This window comes from Stegodyphus dumicola, chromosome 1 (genome assembly GCF_044657685.1).
Source record: "Stegodyphus dumicola isolate Sdum_Otavi_A_Nest chromosome 1, ASM4465768v1".
In the NCBI taxonomy this organism is placed as follows: Eukaryota; Metazoa; Arthropoda; class Arachnida; order Araneae; family Eresidae; genus Stegodyphus; species Stegodyphus dumicola.
In genome coordinates, this window is record NC_140768.1 from 266534609 (window position 1) to 266561913 (window position 27305).

At 32.5% G+C, this 27305-nt stretch overlaps 1 protein-coding gene across 1 annotated transcript; it reads left to right on the forward strand.

The window, feature by feature from the left end:
- The first annotated feature begins 546 nt into the window (after positions 1 to 546).
- LOC118195048 (uncharacterized) lies at positions 547 to 26477 on the forward strand. Its single transcript, XM_085806574.1, has 6 exons — positions 547 to 701; positions 5539 to 5738; positions 9512 to 9774; positions 16074 to 16233; positions 23454 to 23609; positions 26233 to 26477. The coding sequence occupies exons 2-6, from the start codon at positions 5551 to 5553 to the stop codon at positions 26330 to 26332; spliced, it is 867 nt and encodes a 288-aa protein (XP_085662700.1). The 5' UTR covers positions 547 to 701; positions 5539 to 5550; the 3' UTR covers positions 26333 to 26477.
- The last annotated feature ends 828 nt before the right edge of the window (positions 26478 to 27305 follow it).

Sequence of the window (27305 nt, forward strand, 5' to 3'; positions counted from 1 at the left end):
CGAGGTGAACCTTTCCACGAACTGGGCAATGTGTGCTCCAAATATTTATAGTACTAGACCTATTCATCTTTGCCCCATGTGACACAACATATAAAGGCACACACGCGCACATAACGTACACAAACTCTTGTTTTTATTATCATTGATGAATTAAAATTAAAAGAAAGCTTTCAGAATAGTTTCATCTCTGAGGATGCTATAAAAGCTACACATCTTGAAGGAAAAGAAGTGTTATTCTTAATGCTTCATAAAAAAAAAATAAAAAAAAAAAAAAACCTTTTGGTAAATTATCTGTAATGTTTCTATGGACGAGTCACACAAAAGTCATCCTATGACTCCTATGTACATGAAGTTACTAACAGAGGAGTTTAGAATTTCTTAATTTTATACGCTATGGATACGACGTATGAGCATAGACGGATTTTCCTATTCCCTTTCTCTCATTTTTATTTTTTTTATAAATGAACCAGATAATAAATGTTGAAGACACTGTTAAATTCTCATGAAATCATTATGTCAAAATCTTGAAATCGGAAGCAGATGTTCTTGAAATACAATAGTTGATAGAGTTGGAATTTCATAAAGTTTAAGGCCTTACATGTACGTCAGAAATGCAGGTATATAAATACAGCTGAAATTTAAGGTACTCTGCTATTACGCTGGTTACATTGATAAATTTCTTCTTTAATTTACATAACCAGGTAGGATTTAGTGATATACTCTTTCTACTTCTTAGCATGTGGTTAGATTTAGTGAAAAGATGACTTGTAGAAGAATCTGGAAATAGTTATTACATTGTTAAAGCAGAACTAAAATTTATTTTTAGCCGCTATTCTTTTACAGTGCTTATAGTATGACAGATATGAACAAATGTTAAAAATACTTTCATTCAGTTATAAATGAATTCAGAAAATCTTGATTGGTAATTCATTTATTAGATTATCAATTTTATTCCTTATGAAGGTAAAATGATTTCTTCCGCCTCATTAGCAAGCCTTCGTGGTGTAGTGGTCTGCACGCTCACCGCTTAATTGAGAGGTCCATGTTTCGATTCCCGGCGAAGGCGTTGCATATTTTTCATCTTGCCTGCTTCCAAATTATCAATGTTACTACAGTGTCGCCCGAACTAAAATGGTGGTGGATGATGATTCTCCCCACCCAGGATTTGGTGATTGTGTCCCCTAAAAACCCCAGTCGCTCTTTAAAAGGGGGAGTATATAAAGTATTTCTCCCGCCTTCTTAGCGAGCCTTCGTGGTGTATTGGTCTGCACCCTCAGTGAGTAGTTGAGAGGTCCGCGGTTTTATTCCCAGCGAAGGGTTTGCATATTATTCATCTTGCCTGCTTCCAAAAAATACCTTATATCTCTACAAAGGATTTCTTCATGATTAGTCTGTCAGTTTAATATTTTTTAAATGATATTCGTAAGTTTTTAACTAAAATTATTTTAATGCATATTTCCTTTTGAGCAGCTTGTATAAAAAAATATGAACTTCCAAATGCAAAATTAATACAACAGATCAGCTAATCTCCTTCTTTTAAATCTACTAATTATGAAGCTATTCAACAAAACCACTTTCATTTGCTTTATAGTGTCCATCTATACACGAGAATAAAATTTTATTTACTACTTTCTGATGCTTTATGATGCAAAAATAAATTTAATTCATTTCTGGAGCAATTAGACTAAAAACTGATAATCAATATCCAATTCGGTCTCATTTATACTTCGAAAATTAAAAAGTGGGCAAACACTAACATAGGTTTTACTGATAATTTAGATTTTTTTTACGAATATTATTCAACATTTTTATTCTAACTGATGTATACTGTAATCTAGATATCGATGAATGATTCTTCTGAGCTGAAAGAATCTAGAATTTTGCTTAATTTTCACTAACTTCTAACAAAGAGAAAGATTTGTGTTAGACATATCTTATATACTAGTGAGATGATAAGTGATTCTAGACATGCCAATACATATAAACTTTCTAGGAGAGCAAAGGAAATTAGCAAAACTCATTAATTAATATTGCGTAATAATGTCATTTCTTTGGAGAATATAATTTTAGTTATTTTTAGCTATCAAATGTAATCATGTAATACCATAATTAGCCGACTTTTAGAAGCAAGCTTTTGATTCTGATTTGACTGATTATATTGATGACCAGACTATGTCTTACTTTCTGATTTTTATCAGCGATGAATACGTTATATATTTTATATCTGAGAGTGCCTTTATGGTGAAATGTTTTATATATTTCTATGCATTTTAGAAATTTAATAAATGTGTAATCTTACTATAACAATGATTAATTCCACAACATCTATTCAATGATTTTATTTGATGTGGTATTGATTTTACTAAGCTCGTATTTCATTACAAAATTAATAGTAAACATGCATTAAATGTACACTTACATATTGTAAAAGACATAATTTAAATATAATACTTGCAAAAATTTTTTATAATTAAGATAACATTGAAACTAAAAATGTAATAAATACCTTTGTTTTCAATTAATTGCTAATTTATAAAGTAGTTAGTTATTAAATTATTAAAAAAATTTTAAGGATTGGAAAATTAATATTGAACAATTTATTGAACTAAGACTGTTTTCCTTGTATATAATAAACTTCTTTTGGTTGTTTTAAAATTCATTATTTATTTCATTCCTAACTCATATATTTTAATGATTTCTTTCTGAGACACAAAATAAAGCTCCTTTGAAACATTAACGAATTTGTCACAGTTTTTACAAGGATGGAAATAGTGATAAGCTTGTTGCTTATTGTTAGTTACTGAAACCTTTAGTTCTTATGCGTGCTTATATTCCAAGAGTATATTGAGAAAGCAGGGACTAAAACAAGATCATTAACAACAGCATAGCAGGCACTAAAACAAGATTTCAGATATTGGTATCTCTTGAACATGATATTATTCTTTAAAAATTTTTGGGAACCTTTTTTTTCTGTAGTTGCAGTAAAATATTCAAATTAATGCAAATTTTCGGTAAATAAGTTTTACCATAAACTGGAATGACATCGATAGTAGTTTTTAACAAATTTATTATTTACTTTGAACTAAATGTTTATGTCTTAAAACTCTTTATGAAAAGTAACAGCCAGAATAAAATGTCATATAGTATATAAGTAGATTTTGGAAAACTTAAACACCATCATGCTCTTCTAACGTTTTCTTTGGTTTTTGTTTTTTCTCATTTTATCCCACCCTTCTGATGGGAAAGGGCAACAATATTTTTTAGTACTAGACCTATTCATTCATTTAGTCAGAATTCTATTTGTACTTTTTTAATACAGGGTGGGGCAAAAACATCTGACAAATTTTAAGGTGAACTAGTAGAGTAAATGCAAAGAATTAATTTTATCCATATTGTAATTTTTCAGTTTAATATACACCATTCTGAGAAAAAATGCATAAAATTTATGCTTTTAAAAGTTCACTTACTCATTAATAGCTGACTAACATTGAATGTCGGCATTTCGTTTAGATAAGAAATGTGATTTGTCGACGTACGTTCTCAGTTTTAAATAACCCCAAAGAGAGAAAATCACAAGCTGAAAGATCTACTGATGACATCGGCCACACTCTATCTTCCCGTTCAAAAATTTAACTTTTCAGAAATATGCTCGTCAAAGTTTCTATCAAATCTTTCACCTAGTGGGCATTTGCCTCATTCTGTTGAAACCAAAAATTGGTTCCGGTGTACATCAGAGACGTTCTCAAGCATTGCAGTGCATTGATTTGCATTCACCGCTACTATCTCATCATCTCACTCAAGAATTATGGCTCAGTTACTCTAAACTTAGACACTCCATAGGGATGAAGGGAAATCTAGCTGATCAGCTTTAGCGTTTATGAACTAAAATAGATAATATTTGGAAGAGTTTTTTTTTCAGAATTTCATATTGGCGTAACTTTCATCATTATTTTTTATCATTAACGGTGTACATTAAACCGTAAAGCTTCAACATGAATAAAAATGAGTTCTTTGTATTCGATATATTATTTCATTTCAGAAACCATTATGTTTATATACCCGTACCTCTGATGTACTATTCGTTATTCGTTCAAATTATTGAACTTTTAATTCTACATTTATTTATAGCATTTTAATTTATTTTATGTCAAGATTTTATGTTTATTATTTAGCACTGCTAATTCAATGCACCTGTATAAAGGGAAAAAGCGAGAGTTGCTTCGAATTTGAATTTGAATTAAGTGATTACTTTTACAGTTGAACCTTATTTAATTATCTATGCAAAAAATAACTATAAGCAATGTAGTTTGCAACAAAAAACGCAGATAAAAATTTATCGAATTAATCATAAGATCTTCATTATTACGGATCAAAGATAAAATGTTGTTAATGACACTAATTGCTGTGCCGATGGGCACAAGTTCAAATCCCGGAGAAGACATGGGTGTTTGTACGCATATAGTCACCGTGCGGCATGGGGGCACTCAAAATGCGCGGCGGGACGAAACTCCTCTCTAGAGGTTGGTGATACGGAAAGAAGACTTGGAGACCCTCAGACCGCCTCGCTGAAGTGTTCTCCCTCAACAATGGGGCGGAAGCTTAACAGTTAGCTAAGTTTAGCTATACCTCAAGTAGCTGTGTACTACAGAGATGCTGTTCTAGCTTCTACCTGTATCTGTAGAAATGCTTAATTTTGTTAGGATATTTATAAGCAAGTGTTAAGTATTTTGGTACTGAAACTAAGTACTCTATAGATTTAATGAAGGTCTAACGCTGCATAATTTAAATGCAAATGTAAAACTTGTTTTTTGACTAACAAACTAACTAACTATATCACGGTGATTCGTCGTACCCCATAGCTAGTTTTAATTTAATGCACCGAAAATATTAATGAAATATATTTAATATGCTTATTTTCTTTGTTAACAGGAAAGTAAATTCCTAAAATAAATTCTTTACGGATTTGTTACAAATAACAGCATGCAGCTGTGATCGCTTGTTTTCGCTACATAATATACACATTCATCTGAACAACAAATAGTGAAAAAAAGAGTTATTTAAAATTGTATAGTGGGTTGGGTTTTTGAACTCACGGTGTCACTGTTATTTTACTTTTATATGAGATTAGGCTTAACCAAAATTTGGGTTTTATGCCACGTATTTAGAGATATACCCTAAAATCTTAAATTTCATCTAATATTTTGATCAAAAGTAGACTTTTCTGCAACCAAAAGGAAATTTATATTTTTTAAAAAATAAGCACATAATTGCTTTTTTTATTTTATGAAAATATTGCGCAAATAATTCACGAAACATTTCTTCAAGGATGATGAAAAGGTGTGCAGTATTACAATGCGAAAAATTTATTACAATGTTTGCAATTTAATTTTTAAAGTAAAACATGCTTCTTATTCTATAATATGTAATCTATCAATCAAAAAATTATTCTTTAATATAACATAAATTGTTTTTAATGATCCTCCCTCTATCTCGATATGTTTTTGCTTATAATTAAATTGAGTTGCTTCCTTTTAATAGCTTATCTGAACAATGATGCGTTTTCTCATTCTGCTATGCTCAGTGGTAGCGTTCATATACGCTCAGGATCTTGAGACCAAGATGCTTTTCCTTCAGAAACCATCTGATGATGCCGACGAAGTTCTTTTGATAGTCACATGGACTAAAGATCCTCAAAAGGAGATGCCGCAAGTAACAAACTGTGAAATATATTCAGATGAGTATGTATTCCTTTTCTAACGCACAATTTACGTTATTAATAGCAGATTTTTACACCGTAATTCAAACATAGTAATGTTTATAATTATCGAGGTGTAAGAAATTAATAATATGATAATGTCTCTATACAGAAAAACACTGCTTTCCTTTATTTTGTTTTATTTATAAGGCTTACAATACATAAAGGATTTTTAAGGAAATTTTACTCAGAATTGGTGGTTTTCAGATCATTATATTGATAATTGATCAGAAACACGTCTCTCCTCAGCATAGTTGTAACCAAAGTCAGCTTTTTCATCACTTGGTCTGTGTATTTATGATTACTGTGTAGAGTAACTAGGTTATATTGATGCTTGGACGTGAAAAATGTATACTGCCCTCACCAAGAAGACATCTGGAAAAGAGGAAGAAAATATCTTATATACTACCTTTTAAAGAGCAAATGAGATTTGGGAACCTCGTCAAATCCTATTGGTGACGAACTATCATTCACCACCTTTTAATTCGGGCCCCAATAAAACCTCAAAACAGCTCTGCTGCAGGAGAGATCCGGTGGCATCAGGGACTCATAAACAGGACAAACAGCCTTACAAACTGCCTGATTTCCAGTATGAAGTCACATTTAGGAGACTATGTCTGAAAATCGTCTCATTTGGCTCAGGTCTATGGAAAATAAGTACTAGGCGACTGTAACCAAATGTTTGCTCAAAAGTTTCAATTCATTTTCGGAATATTTTGAAATAAAATGGACCTACGGTACTGTCTAAAGAGACAGTCATAAGGCTATAACGAAAAGTACATGTTTCTATCTCGCATAAAATTTCGCGCTCTTTTTTAAAGAATAATAAGCGCAAATAATAATAAGGTCAGTTCGTCAATTAATTTCTAATTTCATTGGAAACTGCATAACTATATATCACTATTATTAGAGTTTAAAATGATTCCTATGTAAATGGACAGTTCCTAGGGTTTCATTTGATCTGTAATGCTATTTAAGTCTTATAACGCAAACAGAGGTGAAGCGAGTTATTGTCTGCAAACAACGGCTTGGGAAACCAGTATTTTAATAGCATTTACTAGCTAAATTTATATAATTACTTAATTTAGTTTTGTTTTTATAAACTTTCATTCATTAAGATGATATTTGCATCATTAAAGAAAAAAATGCATATGTATACACATATATTAATTAAATATATGCCAAGTGACCAAAAAAATTCTCATGACCAGATAAAAGCGTTCATACCACTCAGAGTGTTAAGACTGTTGTAATAACCGTTTTTAAAACAGAACTTGGATCACAAATGCAGGTTCTTGTGCTACAACAACCACATATCGGGGCAATTCAAATAAATGGATCAAAGACTGGGAAAAGAGGACGGAGCACCAGAACTTCACTTATGAATGTCAAGGTAAAAAATAAATAGAACAGTCAAATTTAAATTATACTTTGAACAGTAATAGAAGGCTACTCACTTAAATACTAAACCAGAAGCTGGCTAAGTAAGTCTACTAGAGAGTCAGAATTAAATTGTACGCCCGTAATAGCTAATCAGGCAAGCTTGAAGATATGCTCCAAGGAAGAGCCTAGTCTGTCTTCTGATGATCATTAACGGGGTCAGCTCGCATTCCAGTTATACACTGCAGTAGGCACAAACGCATTTACAGATTTACGATAGACAGATACCCCGCGTATTTGCGCGGAAAGAAATGCTTAGTCTCGCAACCGATGAATTGTTAAATGCAAAGTTATGCATGGTCATCTCAGACAGATCGTAGTTCAACTGATTATTTTCTGATAAATGTATTTGATTTCTAAAGAATGGAGCTTTGCTACAAGTAGCAAGTCTGAAGTTCCAACCTCAGGTAGATTCAATAAAATAGCTTTTTTTTAATATTCAGGGAAATTTTACGTTGCTCGCAATTCGAATTTTATACGTTTAACCACACTGGACGAGAACCTACTGTTCTACTTTAAGTTATGCATTTCTTTATATCTAGAAATTAATTACATTTTCTTCTTTTGCGCTGTATATTTCTTACGAAGTATATTTTTTTATTTTTAAGTATACCTTTTACGAAGCACATAAAAGCAGGCAGAATTCACCGACGGCATATTATGTTCCCAACAGTCCAGTCAAAGACAGCGCAGCGCCCAAATTTCAGCACTGCAAATTTCTTTTTGGCTTCCCCAGAAATATTTAATACACCAATTCCTGTTACTGATTGTGAAGGTATTGATTAATTCAATTTTGTGATCCTCTACAATTACTGCGTATCCTCATTAAGTACCTTCGATTCTACCGACTTCACTCATTTAAAACTCAAAAATTCTGATTTTAGTGAGAATCCAATTCCTGCCCTAATGATGAGGGGGATGATTTGTGACATGAGTGGCCATAATTTAACTTCTACCTTTGATTATGCTATATACGTAGATGAAGTTTAATTTCTATAAAAATATAGAATATTGTTACAGATTGTAATGATCATTCAAGTACGAACATGCATACAAGACAGAACATAAATCTAATAATGTATTTTTTGAAAACTCAGCTTTTTTATTTTACTGTAACACCGTTTTAACATTTATAATTTATTAGTTTCATTTTAGGAAAACTTTGATTCATTTAAAGATAAATCGGATAATTTTAATAATTTAAATATAAATAGTGAAAGGTTTCATCATGGCCTTTGATCAGCTGCCTTCTGGTTTAATAAACAAAGAAGTAGGTGCTTCTAAAAAGGCTCTTCGAAATTTCTTGGCATTATATTTAAAAAATATGGCTTGATTTGAAATTCTCCGATGATATCAGTTTTAAATTAATTTCTCTATGAAGCCGCTGTATATTAATTGTTCTGTTAAATTTGTGACAATTATTTCTAAGTTTTCTAACAGGTAGATTCAGAATTAAACTTTTTCCTAATATTTCGTGGTTCTTGCCGGAATACTTCAGACCAGAATGTTTATGTAAATTTAATGGATAGCAGCATAATTTAAAACTAGGAGGTAAATATTAACCATAATCTTATTAAACTTTCATTACGTCGCTGAAGGTTAAATGTTGGGTTTGAGTAAAATGGTATGCTATTTTGCATGCTATTAAAGTTAATCTTGACCAGTGGCTTAGTCCTTAGTATTCGAATTTAGATATGTATTCCGTTAGTTTCAAGAATGGGAGATTGTAGATCAAATGAAACTCATCAAATACGTAAGTTACTAATCTATAACCAGAAGAAATCGTTTAAGTTTGCATTACCAGTTTAAGTTTGTAAAAATCACCAGGGCCTTATATGATCAACAACATTATTCAGTGTCTCTTTGATTGTTAATTGGGAATTGTGTGTTGCATTAGCAGTTAAATATCAGTGCTCGGTGATAATTTTCCACACCATTTGGGTGAACTCAATGGTAAACGGCTAGATTGAAAGATCACTTTTTAAATTAAGCCATACCACATAAATGACAATTATACAGTTTTCAAACAGCTTACGTTTTCTTGATTATAATAAAAGGAATCTTTTGCTCTAGTATTTATATTCTTTAATCAATACGTTACCAGTATTTCAATGTCATTGTGTACTTCATTTTCATGACAAGTCTTCTTAACTGCAGCTTAAATTAATCCTGAAAATTGCTTTCTTTATGCAAATAATTTTGTTTGCTCTAGTTACTGATACTTAATAAATATTATTTGAAAACGATATGGAAACAAAAAAACTGCAGAACTTTTATAATTTCCTCTTGTATCTTAAGATAATGTTTTTCAAATAGGGAGATTGTCAAACGCATTGTGAAGGAGGCAGGGGAAAATACAGTCAGCAAACCGAATATGCAGGAAATGTTAGATCTCATAGAAGACTGCACCGAACTTCTGCGTCGTAAAGGAAAAGGAACTGCTCGAACTGAATTTTATGGACTTGAGTATTTTAGTGAGAGTAGTAGAAGGAGACGTTCTAATGAGGAGGGTAGAGTATCTGAAGAGACTTTGGAACGATGGAAATCCGAGCCCCATGATTCCAATTTAGTTTTTCCAGGTATTTAACTATAAATATATGAACTATTTTGCGATATCCGTCATGTTTTGAAAAATGTTTTATTATTTCTAATATTCATAACAATGGAATATCAATCAGTGTAATACAATACTTCAGTAAAGAGACAAACAGTGTTATAAACGTTTATAGCAATTCAGTTTAACTTTTATTCAGTTTATTTATGTAATTATTTAAATGGAGATGCTGGTCCTAATAGTGCTTCAAGGTAAAACCTCGCTGATTGATTTAGCAGCTTTTATAATGAACAATCATTTATTTGAATTTGAAGCATTGTTAATCTTGAATAAATAATTTGTTGTTTTAGTCGAATTATGCTTTCGTTATTATTTATTGAGTCTGGACTCTTAAATATGTTTGGTTAGGCTGTTGAATGCACATTTATACGCTTGAACTATGCAGCAAATGTTTTTAAGAATTAGGTGATTTTGAATTCATAATTGTTTACTATTATTGTTATTTTTATATTGGCTTCTATCATATGAATGAACGTGTTTCGAAAGGGAGTAAAATAACATAGATAATGACATGTGATTAAAATACAAGAAATCAATGCACTTACGACATTTCTTTACTATAAATACACAGGTACAATAAGTTGTAATAAAAATTTATACACAGATGCTTAATGCTATGAGACAGGCAATAGTAACATAGGCAAACAGAGAGGTAAATATTTTGTGATATGCAAATGACGCAAAAAAACAACAGAAACCCTATTCATCATATTACCAGAATGGTCTTGCTAATAAAGATTATGGTCGTCCATCACAGCTTTACAAGCCTCATAAAGGGTGCTCATACTGTAAAGTTTTGAGGTTATTTTGAAACAAAAGGCATGAAAAATGAGCAATGCCCTCGAACCTGGACCTCTTGAATACGCCCCGAGTGTGCTACCGTTGCACCCCGAAGGCATGCAGAAAGGAATGAGAAAATACCTTATAATACTTTAAATTATATTTTTGATCATAACTAGCACCAACAAATCGAATTGTTTTCAAAAACACCTGAATTTCATTCTCTAGAATGTCCTAGGAAAGTTTGCACACCGTACAAAAACCTAAGATTTACTTCCGTGGTCTTTATCCACACCATACAAAGAATATCCTGCTCCTCTGGAAAATCATCGATCAGTTGAGCTCTGTATGTCCTTGTAATATTATATATAAAATTGTCCTTGGCAACAGCTTACCAAAAAAACAAAAAAAAAAAAAAAAAAAAAAAAAAAAGCCTCATATAAGGTTTAAGGAATTCTCCTTATGAAGATGTGTGGTCACAGTGCTCGCACCGAACACATGCAGTGGAGTGTAGCAGTCCAGCATGATACCCTAACCCACAAGGACGCCAGTTCCAGCAAAATTATCTAAAATTTCTCCACGTGAAGGCTTGTTGAGAAGCACACGATAGACTGAATCTCGACTATGTACTCATTGACCCAGTCTTTCTGTACCCAAGAAGGGTGTGCCTGGTTCCTCAAAAGACGGGCTGCTATCCATAATCTGTCGGGTTGCCGTATGTCATTGGCATAAACGATCAACAGTTGTGCCCTGGAATTTGTTGGAAATGCAGCAATATCATCATGAATATAATTGCAAACGTGCGTTTCATGCCAACTTCTTCCCTGCACGAATTTCGCAGCTTTTAGATGATCTCGGCTGAGCTTCCTAATGAAGTTAACTTTATTTTGAAATTGGTGTATAACCCATTTTAAGTTCTCCCCCCCCCCAGCATTTGAGACACATGAACCTTAAAGCAACCTCTGCTTGAGAATGGCACGTATTAATCCTACCAATAGCTTTATGTGAGCCATTCGAATCAAAATACTTCTGTAACGCTATTTTCACATTTTCAACAACATCAGATGTTGGAAGAGCCAAAGATGCTTTAACAATCGTCCAACAATCTTTAACAATTGTAGTCCGAAAATCAAAAACTAGGTCACAAGCTGGTTAGTGTAAACTTTCGTAAGAAAGGCGATTGGATGTGGGACACTGGATATGGCTTAACCCAGGATCTTCTCCAAAACCACTGAGGAACGTCCGCGTAACATGTTAGGTCGGCAATAACCCGAGAAACCTCATACAGCGAACAATGTATGATATGCTCTTCAGTGTTACAGATCTTGCAATTTTTCGCAAATTTCCTACTTTTGACTAACTTTTGATGGTAAATTTTATTTCTATGCGATTTTGAAAATTTACTGCTGCTCCATCATTCCTTTATGCTATTTTTTGCTGCTTTGAACTTTAAATATCCTACAATGCACATGCGTAAAAATAATGAACCTATTAAATTAATTTTATTATAAAACGTAATATTATACTTAGGCTTGAGTGAAGTTTAGCGTTTCTGAGAATTTTTTATCCGATGGCAGGCACTTACTTATTCAGCATTGGCCATTGCTAAGGCAATAAGTGTTGGCTATTTTATTGGGGAGGCACTTAATAGACGGCCACCGTTACCTGCTATGAAGGGACGGATAATTACAAGCATGCCTTCTCCAGGATTCAGTTCCTTCATTCTAAACACAAGTTTTAATTTTTCGTACACTCTCTGCAAAATAAAACAACCAGTTATTGAATCCTCATGTGTCTTTCAACGCAAACATTTCCTTATTTTTACGATCCAAATTTTCTGAGATATTAGCTTCACAAAGTCTGCTATGAAGCTAATAACAGAGCTGTTTATAAATATAGAAAAGGCACCTGCAAAAGGAAAAAATATTTCTTTCCTAGTGTCTCCCTAAATCTGATAAAAAATATTAAAAATATATTAGTAATAGCCGTTGCAAATGTCTGGGTTAATATATTTATGTTCGAAACTGCGAATTTTGAGAGTAGAATAAAAAAGTGCACGGAAGAAGACCCTCCAAAATGCAGCCTAGTGAAGACAAAAGATTTTAAATCCGTATTCAATGAACAAATAATGCAGACTATGAGGGTGAAATTCTTAAAGTTACAGCCCTTTTCCACTTGCAGAACATATAGTTGCAATGGTTGGCAGTAACTTCTACGACACATCTCAGCACTGAAAGAAAGAGGCTTTGAATACGTGCATGGAATATTTCAGTCTGTATTATTTTCACATGTTGCCAAAGTATACCTGACGTACCTTTCAGGACTTGTATACTGGCCCCTCATCTCCCAATCATCGACAAATCATCATGATGGGCACACATAGAGTGAAAGTGTTAGGAAAGGCAGTAGTATGACATGGTGGGAAAAGAAGAATGTTTCAACATTCTCTGCAACCTGCGCTTGTTTTCATGCGTGCCGTATTTTCAGGAAGGCAAACTGAAGCGGAATCGAACCTCAAGAAAACACAGAATTCTAGTATTCAAAACAACATGATTTTCTAGCTGGTATACACAGGATTTGCATATGAGTTTCAATGCTCATCCTTTGCATGTCCTCTCGAGATTAAAATTTAGACCCAAAGTAATTGTAGGCTTCTTTCAAGGTGTCTCATTTTGGATATTCAGCAGGGTAATACGTATTTAATTATTAAACGCAACTACGAAGGCAAATCGTTCTTTTCTCAACTCTATAATAGGCGATATAAATATCTCGAAAACTTGAGACATTAAGGATTCAATGAATGTTTTTGACCGACACTTGCCAGCCTCACCCGATTTTGCAAAGGCGGATCTCGTCAAATTCCTAAGGCTAAAATGAGGAATGGTCGAACCTCGGTCCTATGTGGCGCTGATTTTTCCCCTAAAAGCCGAAGCTTCCTGAACGCAATATCATCGATCACAACAAATGGTTCTTGGAAAAAATAAAAATATGAAATATTTTATAATTCATTTATTATATCATAATGACCATTTCACTAACTAGATGTTTTTATATCTAGAGGTACAAAAATACTATTTCCCTCCTTTCGGCATGCCTTCATGGTGTAACAGGAAGCGCCATCAAGACTTATTCGAATTTTCTATGTTCGAATCCTGGTCACGGCAATGTGGATTCTTCAGTTTCCTGACATCGATATAATCCAATTACTGCACTGTGGAACTGCATAAAAATTCGGTTTTATAATTAAAGCATTCTCCTATCTCTCAATATTAAATCCTCTGTCGCAAAATGTATAATTATATTTTTAAATTGTTTCTAAAAATTGTTTTATTGAAAGTACAGGAGCAGGAGCTAGTTGTTATAATTTGATGGAAGTTGTTTATATTTCTAAATGTATTTACGATTCCTTGATTATAACTGCTGTTTTGTAGCATAATTATTCATTCTTAATATGCGCAAAAGAAGTATTCGGCCCTTTTGTTGATTTTGGCACAAGCAGTTATTTTATCAAAACCTATTGTCTGTTGCAATTTGCGCGGATATGGGGCAAACTTTAACATAACTGGGGCAAATAATGACAGCAAAAACTATAATATTGAAAAAATTTTCGTGGTTGTTATTGCTTGGTATAGTGACAATGAATGATATAAATGGGTTTATAGTAAAACAAACATAAAACGTTTGAACCAATCAACACAAAAGGCAGTCTTAAAGCAAACAAATGATAGATTGTTTCAACTCACAAATTTAAAATGTGCCCATATTTTACTAATTAAGCGCCCATTTTTTTCATCCGAATCGCTTTAGTCCTCGACGCAAGTTAAGCAAAAACATTTTTCTTTTTTAGTATCTGTACTGGAGTTAAAAACCCTCTTCTATGCTTATTATCTCTTTATTTTCTTTTCGGTTTTTTTTATCCTAGCTCTTTCCTTTACCCTTCTTTTCTTTTTTTCTTCATTTTTTCTTAATTATCTTTTTATATTCTTTTTTCAATGCTTCCTTTGCGTATGTGTCAATTAGAATAGCAAATTTCCTTATGCCGCTGGCTTTTTAGACTATTTTCGAGGTGAAAGGTTAAGGAGCGGTCTAATCTTGAAGAATGAAAAATCGTCTATTTTGTAAAATATAACTAGACAGAGAAAAGTAGTTTGAATACTAAGATTTTAAAGAAGAAAGTCTAACTACATGAATCAAAGTCTTAGGCAAGTTACATGCTACATCTTGCCCCGAAATTTTGTTACAACCTGCGCCAATGCATGATTTCAGACACTTTTGCTGATTTATAAAAAATATTGCTATTAATAACAAAGTTAGCAGCACTTTAAAACTTAATATATAAATAAAATAAATAGACAAAACCATTAAAAACATAAATCAAAATTTACGAAATATCCCCCTTCCCCCATTCCTAGAAAAGACGGAGAGCAGCACACAATCTTTCATTCGCCGTTTCGACTGTGCTTATGCCATAGGACCCGTAGTTTTAGAATCACTAGGATATTTTGAAGCAGGAGATAGGAAAAATGAGCAATGCCTTTACCGGGACTCGAACCTGGACTCTCGAACATGCGGCGGGATTGTGCTACCGTTACAACACAAAGAGGGAGAAAATACCTTATAAGAATCATGTTTAGTATATGTATAAAATCAATGATTAAAGATATAATGTTTGTAGCTATGTTTGTTGTTTTTGAACAACTTGATATTTTTAACACAACTATTCGCTACTCCGTTTTTTATGCTTCTTTTTCATATAAATGAGCGATCTTTCTTTCACAACCACTCTTATACATTTTTATCGTCTGTTTCCTTATTGTACATCCAGTCTGAAAACAAACCGTAATCATCTAAACACTGCAATTTAGAATTGAAATGAAATTAATAAATACGGATGAACAACTGACAGCCAAATGTATGTATTAGTGTGCTGCCAGATCTATAGTCCCAAAGAAGCATAAACGTTATTCGCTTCAGTTCTTCTCCTACCCCAAAACAAAATGCATGCGAGACATAGAACGTAATCAACACATGATTAATGTAGTAAACTGATAGTTTGGTATCCTTACAGGAATAAACAATAATATTTACGTAGTATTTAACTCGATCTCAAAAATGATGAAAGACACATGCCTGAAAACAATGTGGATACAAAGGATAGATCACGATTCTACTACATACTATAAATATAGATATGTTATATACCCAGAAGTTTTGATTTGATTTCCCTTTATATTAATTATGTTTGTTGTTTTGTAAGGTATACTGGTGTACAGTGCTACAGTTTATTCTGCTCTTACCAATCCCACATGATATCCATACAGGCTCTCATGCTTGAAAGTTCTTTTAAGCGTTTACGGGGATGAGAGTGAGTGGAGAAAAAAAATTCGAAGCACCTAAATATTCCATTGGGGCAGGTGAGAGTATGACGAATTTTAAATATATTTTCTCTAAAGAAGATTTATATATATATTTTTTTCGTTTAAGGAACAAAGTGGTGTGGAGCGGGAGATAAAGCACAAAGCTACGATGATCTCGGTGAAGAAGAAGGAGTTGATAAATGTTGCAGAGCTCATGACCTTTGCGATGATATGCTGAGAGCAGGAGAGAAGAAAGACGATCTAATCAATGATTCATCCTTCACCAAGTAAGACTTAACTAATTTTTACTACATTTATCATGTTGATGCTTTTTCTACATTAAATATTTTTTGGCACTGCAGTAAGTTTTATTAAAATTAACTTTAAAGTTTAGTAGGTTTATATAGGCTATACTGTATAGAAAATTTTAAGCTTTTTAATGCTGTATATCAAAACTAGAGAAGGATAAGTCCTAAGTGGCAGACTTTAAAGAAATCTCAATAATGAAAAATTTCAGATTAAGGTTTGAAATTCTCTATTACGTTCATAATAAATGTTTTGGTGTCAAGTTTATGATAAATGTTTTGGTCTACAATAGTATGATCAATAAAGAGATGAAATCTATTTACCATTTGCTCAGTTTGTAACTGTTTGCGTCACTTTCATGTTCTCACCCTTTACGATTTTATTTCTAATACTGATTTTAAATATTGCAATAAAGCAAGATTCTTGCTTATTATCAGTGCAAAAGAGATACCGCAAGAGTTATTTAAAAATAATCCGATCGCAAATTCCTTCTTTAAATAGCGAAATCATAGTGAAGTTGTGAGGTTTACCACTGTGTAATTGCAGTCAAATGTAAGTCCCTTTAAGGACTAGTTAGCGAATAATCGTTTAAGCTCGTGTAACAAGAAACAACAAGATGGAAGGGTAATTAACCCTTTATTATTACAATAAGATTTAACAAAACTCCATCTTAGAGTGTACAATAAAAGCCGACACTTGGGCTTGAACTTAAAAGACTAAGAAATAAACTAAAACTAAGATTAACTAAAAGAGATATAGTCGAAGCTATCAAGATTCTAATCAAGTTGGTCTCTTAACTCTATCTGACTACGAAGCTTATCAAGGGCCTAAGCACGGCCGAGCGTAATAACAGCTTTGAGAGAGAGTAGCCAAAAGGCAGACGCGCGCAGATCAGAAACTCTGATTCTCTCTAACTTAGCAAGTAGAACTTAGGGGTTTAAATACCTCTCCTCCTCATTAAGTATTCAGAGTGATTCCTAAACTACGTTCTGGCCGGAAGTAGCAAGTTGAAGTTGACAGGAAGTTGACAGAAGAATTTGACAGGAAAGTAACTTAAAATTTAACTGTTAATAAAATTAACATAATCTTTACAAAGTAAATGATTATATTTTCCTCCTATGCATGAGCATTTGCTTAACCTTTATATCACATTTCTTTGATTTCATTTTACTGACAACCACTTAAGTCAAAAATGCTTGAGGCAGTCTTATTTCGACTTGAAATACCTAACTTTATCCTGCCCAACATATTACATGTCAACGAATTACAAGCCCTTGTTCTCATATTTTGTTCATAATTGTAGAATTATAGAACTCGTCAATAAAAAAATGTAAGGATTATGTTAATTTTATTAACAGTTAAAGTTTGAGTTAAAGTTCCTTTCCTATCAATTCTTAACTTCAACTTACTACTTCCGGCCAGAGCGTAGTTTTAGAATCCTGTCTGAATGCATAATGAGGAAGAACGGTATTTAGAGAACCGAACTTCTTCGGTCTTAGAAAGAGAGATACCAGGTATTCAGTCTGCACGCGTCCGCCGTTTTTAGGCTACTCGTAAGCTATTGTCACGCTCGGCCGTACTTTAAGCCCTTGATAGCTTCGAAGTCTATTAACGTTAAGGGGGCAACTCTGTTAGAATTTTTGATAGCTTTCTCACTCGCAAATTTCATCAAAAGATACCTAATATCATAAAGAGTGTAACCACAATGTAAAGTTAGGGCGTTTAGAAAAATTGCTAGCGCTCACGATTAATTCATTCTGCGGCTGTTAAAGGAGTATTTTTACTTTGACATTTTTTCAGTACCTCATTATCCCCTTCCTCGTGATTCAAAACTTATATATATATGCTTTCATATTTTCGTTTGCATTTAGTGAGTGATAACCGAGATGAGGGTTAATCTGATATCTCGAATATTACACCACCGAAAATGAGAAAAGCATTCTAAGCTTTTCTCCAATTTAATAAATTAATACTGAGTTTCCCGTTTAAAAAAATCGTAGCTAAATCGAAAATTTTCTAAATTTTTATTACTGGCAAATATTCTTACGTATCATTGACGGATTCTATACTCTCAAAAGCAGCAAATAAAGACTTTTTTAATAGGTCTGCTCTCGTTTTCAGTGACTGTTTGGACTTTCATGCAGTAGACTATCTGCATTTCTGATTACAAGATTGAACCTCTTCTTTCTCTAACTCAAGATGTATAAATACGTGATTATTTTATGGTTGTGATTGTTTCAAAGACGATAGTTGTTAATGCACATTTCAAAACAATTCACTGCGCTCTTCAAATTCTTTTTTCTAAGTGAGTCTTAACACTTTAGAATATAACATTTTTTTTTAAATAAATTTTCCAACCGTTCATTTTGATAATAAATTTAATTTAAAATTCTGCTAAAACATAGCCTAATGCCCCTCAGACAAGAAGGTTATTACTACTGCGCCATCGAGGGTATGTCTTTTAAGGCCATAAATAATTAATAACATCAGTCATTTAAGTACATAAATGAGTATCGAACAGATGAATTCATAAGTCTTCTTTCAGAGATTAACCAAAATCCCTGGAACCTTTGACAATTTTACATCGTATGCCCTATTTAAAAGTTTTTACTACACAAAACGTGAAGGAAAGTAACAATTTAATCCAAAAACTAAAAGGAAAATTCCCATTGTCTTCTTCGGAATCATGTTAGTCTTGTTACAGTTTTCACTTTACCCTGCGATATTTATCTAGACGAACAAACGGTCTCCAGTATCTATGAAAAAAATCTCTTCGTTATATTCAACAATCAGAACGTGCTGAATCGAAGAGAGTTTCAGCCTCTCTTGATGTTCCATGGAAAAGAAGCGACTCCATAAGAAAACGTTAAGGGACTGACGAGCATGATAGTCTGTTACTTTAACCTTTTGATGGTCTTCAAAGAGCTTAGCTAGTATTTCAGTTATTTCAAAGGTTTATTGAATTCAGTAGGACCGTGATTCTGAGAAAAATTCGTAGTAAATTTGTATTGATTCCAATGTCAGGTTAAAAAAAAGGGCGAGTCACCTTTTCCAAGAATTTGTTTCACTAACTTTTATTTTATTTTAAAACATCGATGTCCTCTCTTATTTTCCATTTCCTGCCAGAGCGCGAGTACGATTTATATTTTAATTAATGAGTTTGCAAACTTCGTAGGTATTTAAGAAGTGGTTTCTAGCCAAGAGAAGAGCCTTCTTGCTGCCCTGCCACGTGCGCGCTTTTTCAGTCAGTTCCTGTCTGCCTTTAAGGCCAGAACTTAGCTCCTGCTGATATACGAGACTTATTGTAATATTTGCATTTCGCTGATTGCATACGTAGAACCAAAAAGTCAATCTTCGCGTTAAGAGTTTCTGTACATAATTTAAGTTTCATTCTTATTCAGTAAAGTTAGTTTTAAGTGCCTATTTTTTATTTTCTACGTTTTAAACCAAAAGTGCTGATCTCTTTATCCCAAAGTGAGGGAGCGGCTGTACGCTGTGAGAAATAAAGGTTAAAGTTAACCCTTCTTACTTGTGTTGTCTGTTTCACGCACACACGAACATAGCTTGAGTAAGCTCCCTGTTCCCATTCAGGATTATTAGATGTTTATCAAGGCAATTAGAAGTAATAGCAGTTCTGACAACCCGAAGAACTGCTATGCGCGTGATTGGCGGAGTATGGGGAATTCTGAAAATTTGATGATTGCTGTTATGGTAGTTCAGATAATCTGTAAAAAGCTTTTGTAAATATTTTAGGGAAATTTATCTTAACAACGTTAGATTATGTAATCAGGTACAGAAAAGTATCTGTACCTGAAATTACGACCTATCCCAGATCAGATACACTTACAATTTTACATCCAAGATCAGAAAAGGATGGCAGTAATTGGATATTGCACAAAAATGTCAAATTGGTCACTCATGAGCAAACATAATTTAAAAGAAACTAAATTAACATTACCACACAAATAGTTGTAAAAATATTAAAAAATGCCGAAATCTATAATAATTCGAATTATAATGAAGTTTTAAAAAATTACCCAATTTTAGAAGCATATACACTAAATGTAGGAAAATTGCCAAAATGATTATCTAGAAAAAATGCATAATGATAGGATAGAATACTAAAATTATCGAAGAAAACGTATATAGCCACACATTTACGGAGAGCATAAAAATATCAGTAGGAGGGTCTTCATATTAAAAAAAAAAAGAAAAAAAAAAAACTCGTGCTATATTATGTGGCCATTGTCTAAGTGATCCTCGGATATGAAACCCTGTTATTTTAATACCTTCCGAGAATACGCTTACCCAACCCATGTGTCCTATACATAATCAACAAAAATGCTTTAATGTTACATTCTCAAACATTTAAACGGCATTTAAGAATAAATATTAGCTGACTAAAAGCATAAGGTAAAACAAACTTTTGCCTACAAGGAGGTTATGCCTTTCATTATATGTCACTACCGAAATTTACAATTCCCTTCACAACTTTTCATTGTGTGAATAACTATATGAATAAGAACATGGTAATTTTAGTGTCCCATGTTATTGCTTTTAGAAAATTGTCATTTTTATGTATTATATGGGAAGGTTTTATTAAGTCATCGGAAAGCATATGTTTTGGAGTGACACATGTTGTCCGTTTTGGATATTGCTGTCGCAGATTTCTGTTCAGAATGTATTAAGGCATTTTATGTTCAGTAAGCAATTATTACGGTTTAAGTCTTAACTATAATTTTGCTTTCCGTTATTCTCAACAGAATCCAAATTATGTTTTTTATTATTTTACAAATTATGTTTAGACTATGAGGGTTTTGAATGTTGATTATAGAACCTGTGGTAGCCGCGTCTTGCTGTTACTTATTATTGCCAGCTCAGTCTTTTCCGCCGTTAGCCAAAATTTAAAATAGGAGTCGTTAAATATCTTGAGCCAGCTTAAGCAGCCCATTTTATGTGTAACCTCAGACTACGTTACCTACATTTAACTTTATTAATTAACTTAAGTTAGTTAAAATATCCTCAAGTAGCGGAAGTTCGTCTGTCGTACATGTAGTGCCTTTCTGTTCCTTTAAGTTAAGAGTTAAATTAAAAACGGTCATTTCAGCCTTTTCAGAGCTTTATGGTTTGTTTCAGTCTAAGCACTAACTAGCCGCCAGTCTATTAGGGTCTGAACAAATCAGCAAAAGCTTCTAGATACAGTAGAATCTCACAGTGTGCTATTTTGAGACCATAGTACATTATTCAAGTGTTTGTTTAAAGAGCGTTCTTTCTTTTATAAAATATACTGTCCTTCCATTCTCCTGCATGATACAATTTATATCTTCTACTTTTATTTATAAAAGCTTATCACGCATGATTCGTATTAGAAAGAAATATTAAGCTTTTGTATTTTTTGAGGTATAATTTAAGAATCATTCAAATCAATAAATTTTCTTTTCATATTTAAGTTATAGCTTGCGGAATATTATTATAAAAAGGAGCACACCATAAAGAATTGTAATTAAGATGAAGTAACTGGTGCATGCCAAATTTGTGAACTTCTTTATTAGATAATGATTTTCATGAGAAAATCTTCATGAAAGGTACTCAAAACCAAGGCCAATGCCGAGATTGTCTACATAGGGAGAGCAACAGTAATATATCATATATTATAATTTATATAATGGTTAATGCATCATAAATACCCCTATTTAATAATTAAACTTTGTACATTAAATTGTGTCTTCTTTTGATATATTGATAATGTATACCAATATGGAATAGTTTGGCGATAAAGTTTAGAAAAACATCAAAACCGCCAACATGCGACTAACGGGAAGAATTTATATATACATATATTTATATAGAGAAGGCAGCATTGCCACAGGTCTGTTTCTTTAATAGTTCTTTAAAAAAAATTTTTTCTTGGTCTTAGCAAGGACTCACGCTGTTGGTTGTTTTATTTTTTCCTTATTCCTTTAAATTTGATTTCAGATTCCTTTATAAAGTTTAATTCTCTAAGCTTGCAGGTCCAGCCCGTACGTTATTGCATATTTTGACTAATAGCATACCGTTCTTTATTTTTATTTTTATTTTTATTATTGCTGTACATCGGAATTGCATTTCCATGTTTTACACCTTAATGTGTCAATTTATGCGGATGCGTCGGGAAATTGGAACAGAGAATATAGACTAAAAAAATTTTTTTACTAGATGGTATTAGGCATAGGACAGTTTATTTAATTAATTAAAAAATTTTGTAACGCAAAACTTCAATTGTCTGTTTCGGCGAAACGCGTAATGGAGTTAGCTTGGTTCGATGTTCACTCAGAAAATTTCCCTTGAAAAGCCAGAGTGGACCTCGAATTAAGCTAATTTACCCCTTTCCGCTTTTTAATTTTTAATTTTTAATATATTTTTTACTTGTTCCATCGATTAGTATTTTACTGTGTTTTATAATTTACATTTTATTTCACCTGTACCCTAATATGTCACTTCATTCAATTTAATTAGTTTTTAAAACTCTGTTAAAATTACCTAAAATATTTCACATGTAGTTTTTATTCGAACTTGTAAAAACTACTGAATATGCATATGTTGGATTTTTCTTGGAGCCACAGCTTTTGGTAACTTTTTGGCGAGCTAACTACAATTTCTCTTCTCATTTCCTTAATTTTGCAGTTTGTTCTTTTTTTTGTACTGTTCTTACAACTTTGCTTATAATTATATATATTTAATTTATATATACTGTATATTTCGCAGGTTTTTTTTTTTATTTCATATGTTAAAGAATTAGGAGTCAACTCCAACATATGAAAAATACTAATTAAACTGCCCGTCTATCTATCCCTTATCTGATAATTACAAAGTAGAAATCGTTTTGATTTTTGGCAGATGGCGCTAGCTTTGCGCGCTAAACACGATGTGCGTTTTTCCGTTTCCCACACTCCCCATCGAATTTCCTCTTTTTTTTTTTTTTTTTTCTCTACAATTAGATCTGACTTTGGATTATAGTTGAAGAGGAACAATAGAGTTCCTTTTTATTGATTTAATGCTTTGATTGCCATGATGTTTCGATTTTGTTAAATTAGTTTTTAGGTTAAAAGAACCGCCGATTAATGTAATTAAGATATTTGTAAAAATTTGTAAATATTAAGCTTCTTTAAACTGTTCGATGTCGATCTTCATAATTTTGAATTTTGAATGATAATTATTTCAGGTTGAACTGCACCTGTGATAACGAATTTTACGACTGTTTGTTGAAGGATGATTCTAAAACTGCTATAACAATTGGCAACACATATTTCAATATTCTCCGCAGAGAGTGTTACATGCTAAACTACCCACTCACTGGCAAATGTCTGAAATATAAAACGTAAGTAATTCATCAATATTATATTAAATTAATTTCACAAATGTTACATAATTCTGATATTTGTTCCCTTCAGTTACATTTATAGTTACTTTTAGATTAGTTTACTTAACATAATTATCATCTATAGTGGAACAGCTTTCAGAAATCAACACTGTGCAAAGTGCTTCAAAACTAATGGATTAATCTTTGATCAATGATAGAATATATGAATCCAAATAATAAAAAAAAGTTTCGTAACACCAAGGAAAATCATAACTGCAGACATTAAATAAATGAATAATAATTTTATTATGTTTAGGCTCATTACGTTTTATAAATGCATGAATGTAAAAAACAGGAAGTGCCCTCGAAGGGGTTCTAACTCCGGAAGTTCCGTCGTCGAGCGGGCTTTCAGTTACACCACAAAGATATGCTGAAAGAAAAGAGAAAATATCTTACATACTACCCCTTTTAAAGGGAGAGTGGAGATTAGTTGACCCAATCACTAAATCCTGGTGGTGACGAATTATCGTCCACCACCTTTTAGTTCTCGCGCCACTTGTGGAGTCATTAGAATTTTTCTATGCCGGAAAACTGAAGAAATCCACAATGCTTTCGGCGGGAGTTGGGCTCCGGATATCCCAGATGTGCGTCGAAGATACTTTCACAGCTACACAACGAAAGTATTCGAAACTTAGAGAGAGAATAACTTATAAAATAATCAGGAGCATCACTTAGAGGAGAAACAGGAAGCGAGAAAGATCCATATGAAATTTCGCTGAGTTACCAGAAGAGACGAACCACTTCCTAAGCCAACAGAAGTGGATAATATCATACATTTTCTGGCATCCCAAAAAAGCTCCAGCTCCAGATAGTATTGACAAAATTATTATTAGAGAGATTCACTGGTAATTAAAAGAGTTAATCTTCGCGTTCATTTCAGCTTGCTAGAAACATGAGCACTTTCCTAAAGAGAAAGTTGGGAGAGGTGGCGTTATTTCTCAAATCTAGCAAAACTCCATCAGTTCCTTTATCTTAAAGCCGGTTGTGAGATTAGGTGACGGAATCACAGTTCCAGAATCCCGGGCATCGTCCTACCCTGTGTGTAGCTGTAATAGAATAGCTTTGTGCATATCTTTTGCTTGCTAGCACAATTAATGAGAAAAATTGAATGCGAAGCATTCCTGAACATCGTGGAAGAAATCAAGGCAATTATATATAGATGAAGATGTTGTGAGTAGAAATTATAGGAAAAGGCATATCTTACTGTCGGGTTGTCTACTGCCAGAGTTCGGTAAGTTACTGGAAAGTGTAATTCTATCAAGAGACAACTTCTTTCTGCAAATGATCAAGGACCTGTATCCCAAACTCGATTTGCACCTTAAGCACGATAATAGCGTGCTCCCCTACAATATACGTTTCAACCGAATAATAAAAAAAACCCACAAAATAAAAATTAATGCTCATTTTTTAAAAGAAGAACGGCACTAGCTACTAAAATATTCTATATACGTAAGCTGATGAAAACAAACTTTCAAATTAAAAAAATTGCAATTTTATTTGGAATTCAAAGTATTAAACTGAATAAAGTCAATTCACATCTAAATAAAATGATAAGAAATAATTACAATTGGAAGTAATATATTATCAAAAATATAATTTTTTGAACAAAGGGGGGGGGAACGCCCATTAGATACCAGAAACCTCATAAAGGGTAAAGAGGAATATTCAGGCGGTTTGCTAACAGCGAATTTGCATCTTGTCGTACAGTACAAACTTGATTAAAAAACCGTATCTTTAAATGGCAACAAATTATTACTTTCGGGCTAAAGTATAGGAAATGAAAAAAGTAAGAATTTATTAATAAAGGAAACAATCTTTACTCTAAATCGGTTGACGAGAGCGACTTTAGAAATAAATGGCCCACCTGTTCGGCAAAGAAAGAACTAGAAATATTAACACAAATTTACAGAAACAATTACAAAGCTTACATTTATACAGCATGAACTTTTTCACGCCTTCGTCTCCTTCTTTCCATTAGATTTAAGAATGAACTTCAATACTGTTAGAAAATCTTCATAGGACATAGACTACTCCAGATTTTAACACAAATTAGCGAAAGTTAATAAAATTTATTATCTTTTAAAGTTTGTATAATTATTATTACTTGTTTGAAGAGGTTAGTAATCTAGTTAGTAAGTTAAATAATAATAAAGTTGAAATATCTTCTTTTGTCATGAAGTCTTAATGCCTTGAGATAGACAAAACTTAGATGAAGCTAATTCACAGTTAATTGATCTTGCTTAACTGTAGACATTCAGCGAGACTTTTGTTCGGTGGGAATAAAACTGTGAACTATTATATCATCAATATAGCTCAAGATCAAGGCAATGTTTTGCAAATAATTAAATAGAAGCGAAGGAAGATATTCGTATTCTTTAGAAAATAAATACAGATCACGAAGCTGAGTGGAGTAATTTACTCCCATTGGAATACGTTTAATTTGTAAATTCGGTAAATTTGTACATTTCGAAAGATTAAGGGATTAAATGTCATAATATTCTAGCGTTCGTCAAATTTATCATGTGCTTTTATCGAATATGTTATTTTGAGAAATATTTTATTGATTTTAAATTCTTTTCAGGTTTCTTAACATAATATGTGAGGAATGGGAAAGGGACATGAATGCTCCGATGGTTTACGAATGGGTAAATGCTAGATGGTTCCCATTGTTTGGAAATTAATGAACACATTACGGTTAAATACTTTTAATATTGCAATTCTGTATGTTTAATAATATTATGCTTATATAAGAAATATGTATTATATTGCGTAAGTTGCATACGAGATGTGATGCTAATGTATTATTAAACATAAATTCAAATATGATTCCCTTGTTCAGTATAGCCACTGACACACCTTTATCCATACATTTTTCAAACACTTTCAGAAAATGTTCATGACAGAAGGCAAATTCTTTATTAACACACAGCATGAATCCCGTAACTTTTAGGATTCTACAATTACTTTTCACAATTTCACATTCCATCCCTACAATGCTATTAAAAATAAGACATTCCAAGCTGGCAAAACTGAAATATTGAAAAACTCTCTATTAATTGTAAAAGAAATTTTTTCTCCATTAGAAAATATCTGCTTAGCTGTTGAATACCTTGTTGAACCCCTATCGCAGATATCGAAATTATAATAGTGAAATCGAACTACATGCAAGAGAATTTCAGTAAGTTTAATAAATCATTAATCATTTTTACTAACTTGTCTTGCTTCTTATGACATTTCCTCTCTCAGGCTGGATGATTTCGCCATTTATTAATATTTTCAGTGATAGGTGAATATCGTATTTACTATGGTAAAGAAAATGTTTTTATAAACACAAATAGAATTGGAAAGTACTTAGAATGGCCTTTACAATTTAATTTCATAACTGTATTACCATATCTACAATTGACATATGCACTAATTACTACAAACTACGAAAAAGTCACGAAGCATATCTACAATTGACATATGCACTAATTACTACAAACTAAGAAAAAGTCACGAAGCTTTAATCATTCAATTTTAATTTCATTTGGGACAAAATTCAGTGAAAACTTTAATTATCATAAATTAAACGAAATTTCCAAATTTGTAAGCTTAATTATTTTAATTAGCTGTATTTTGTTTAACCTCCCTGCGATTCAGATAGATCCTTAT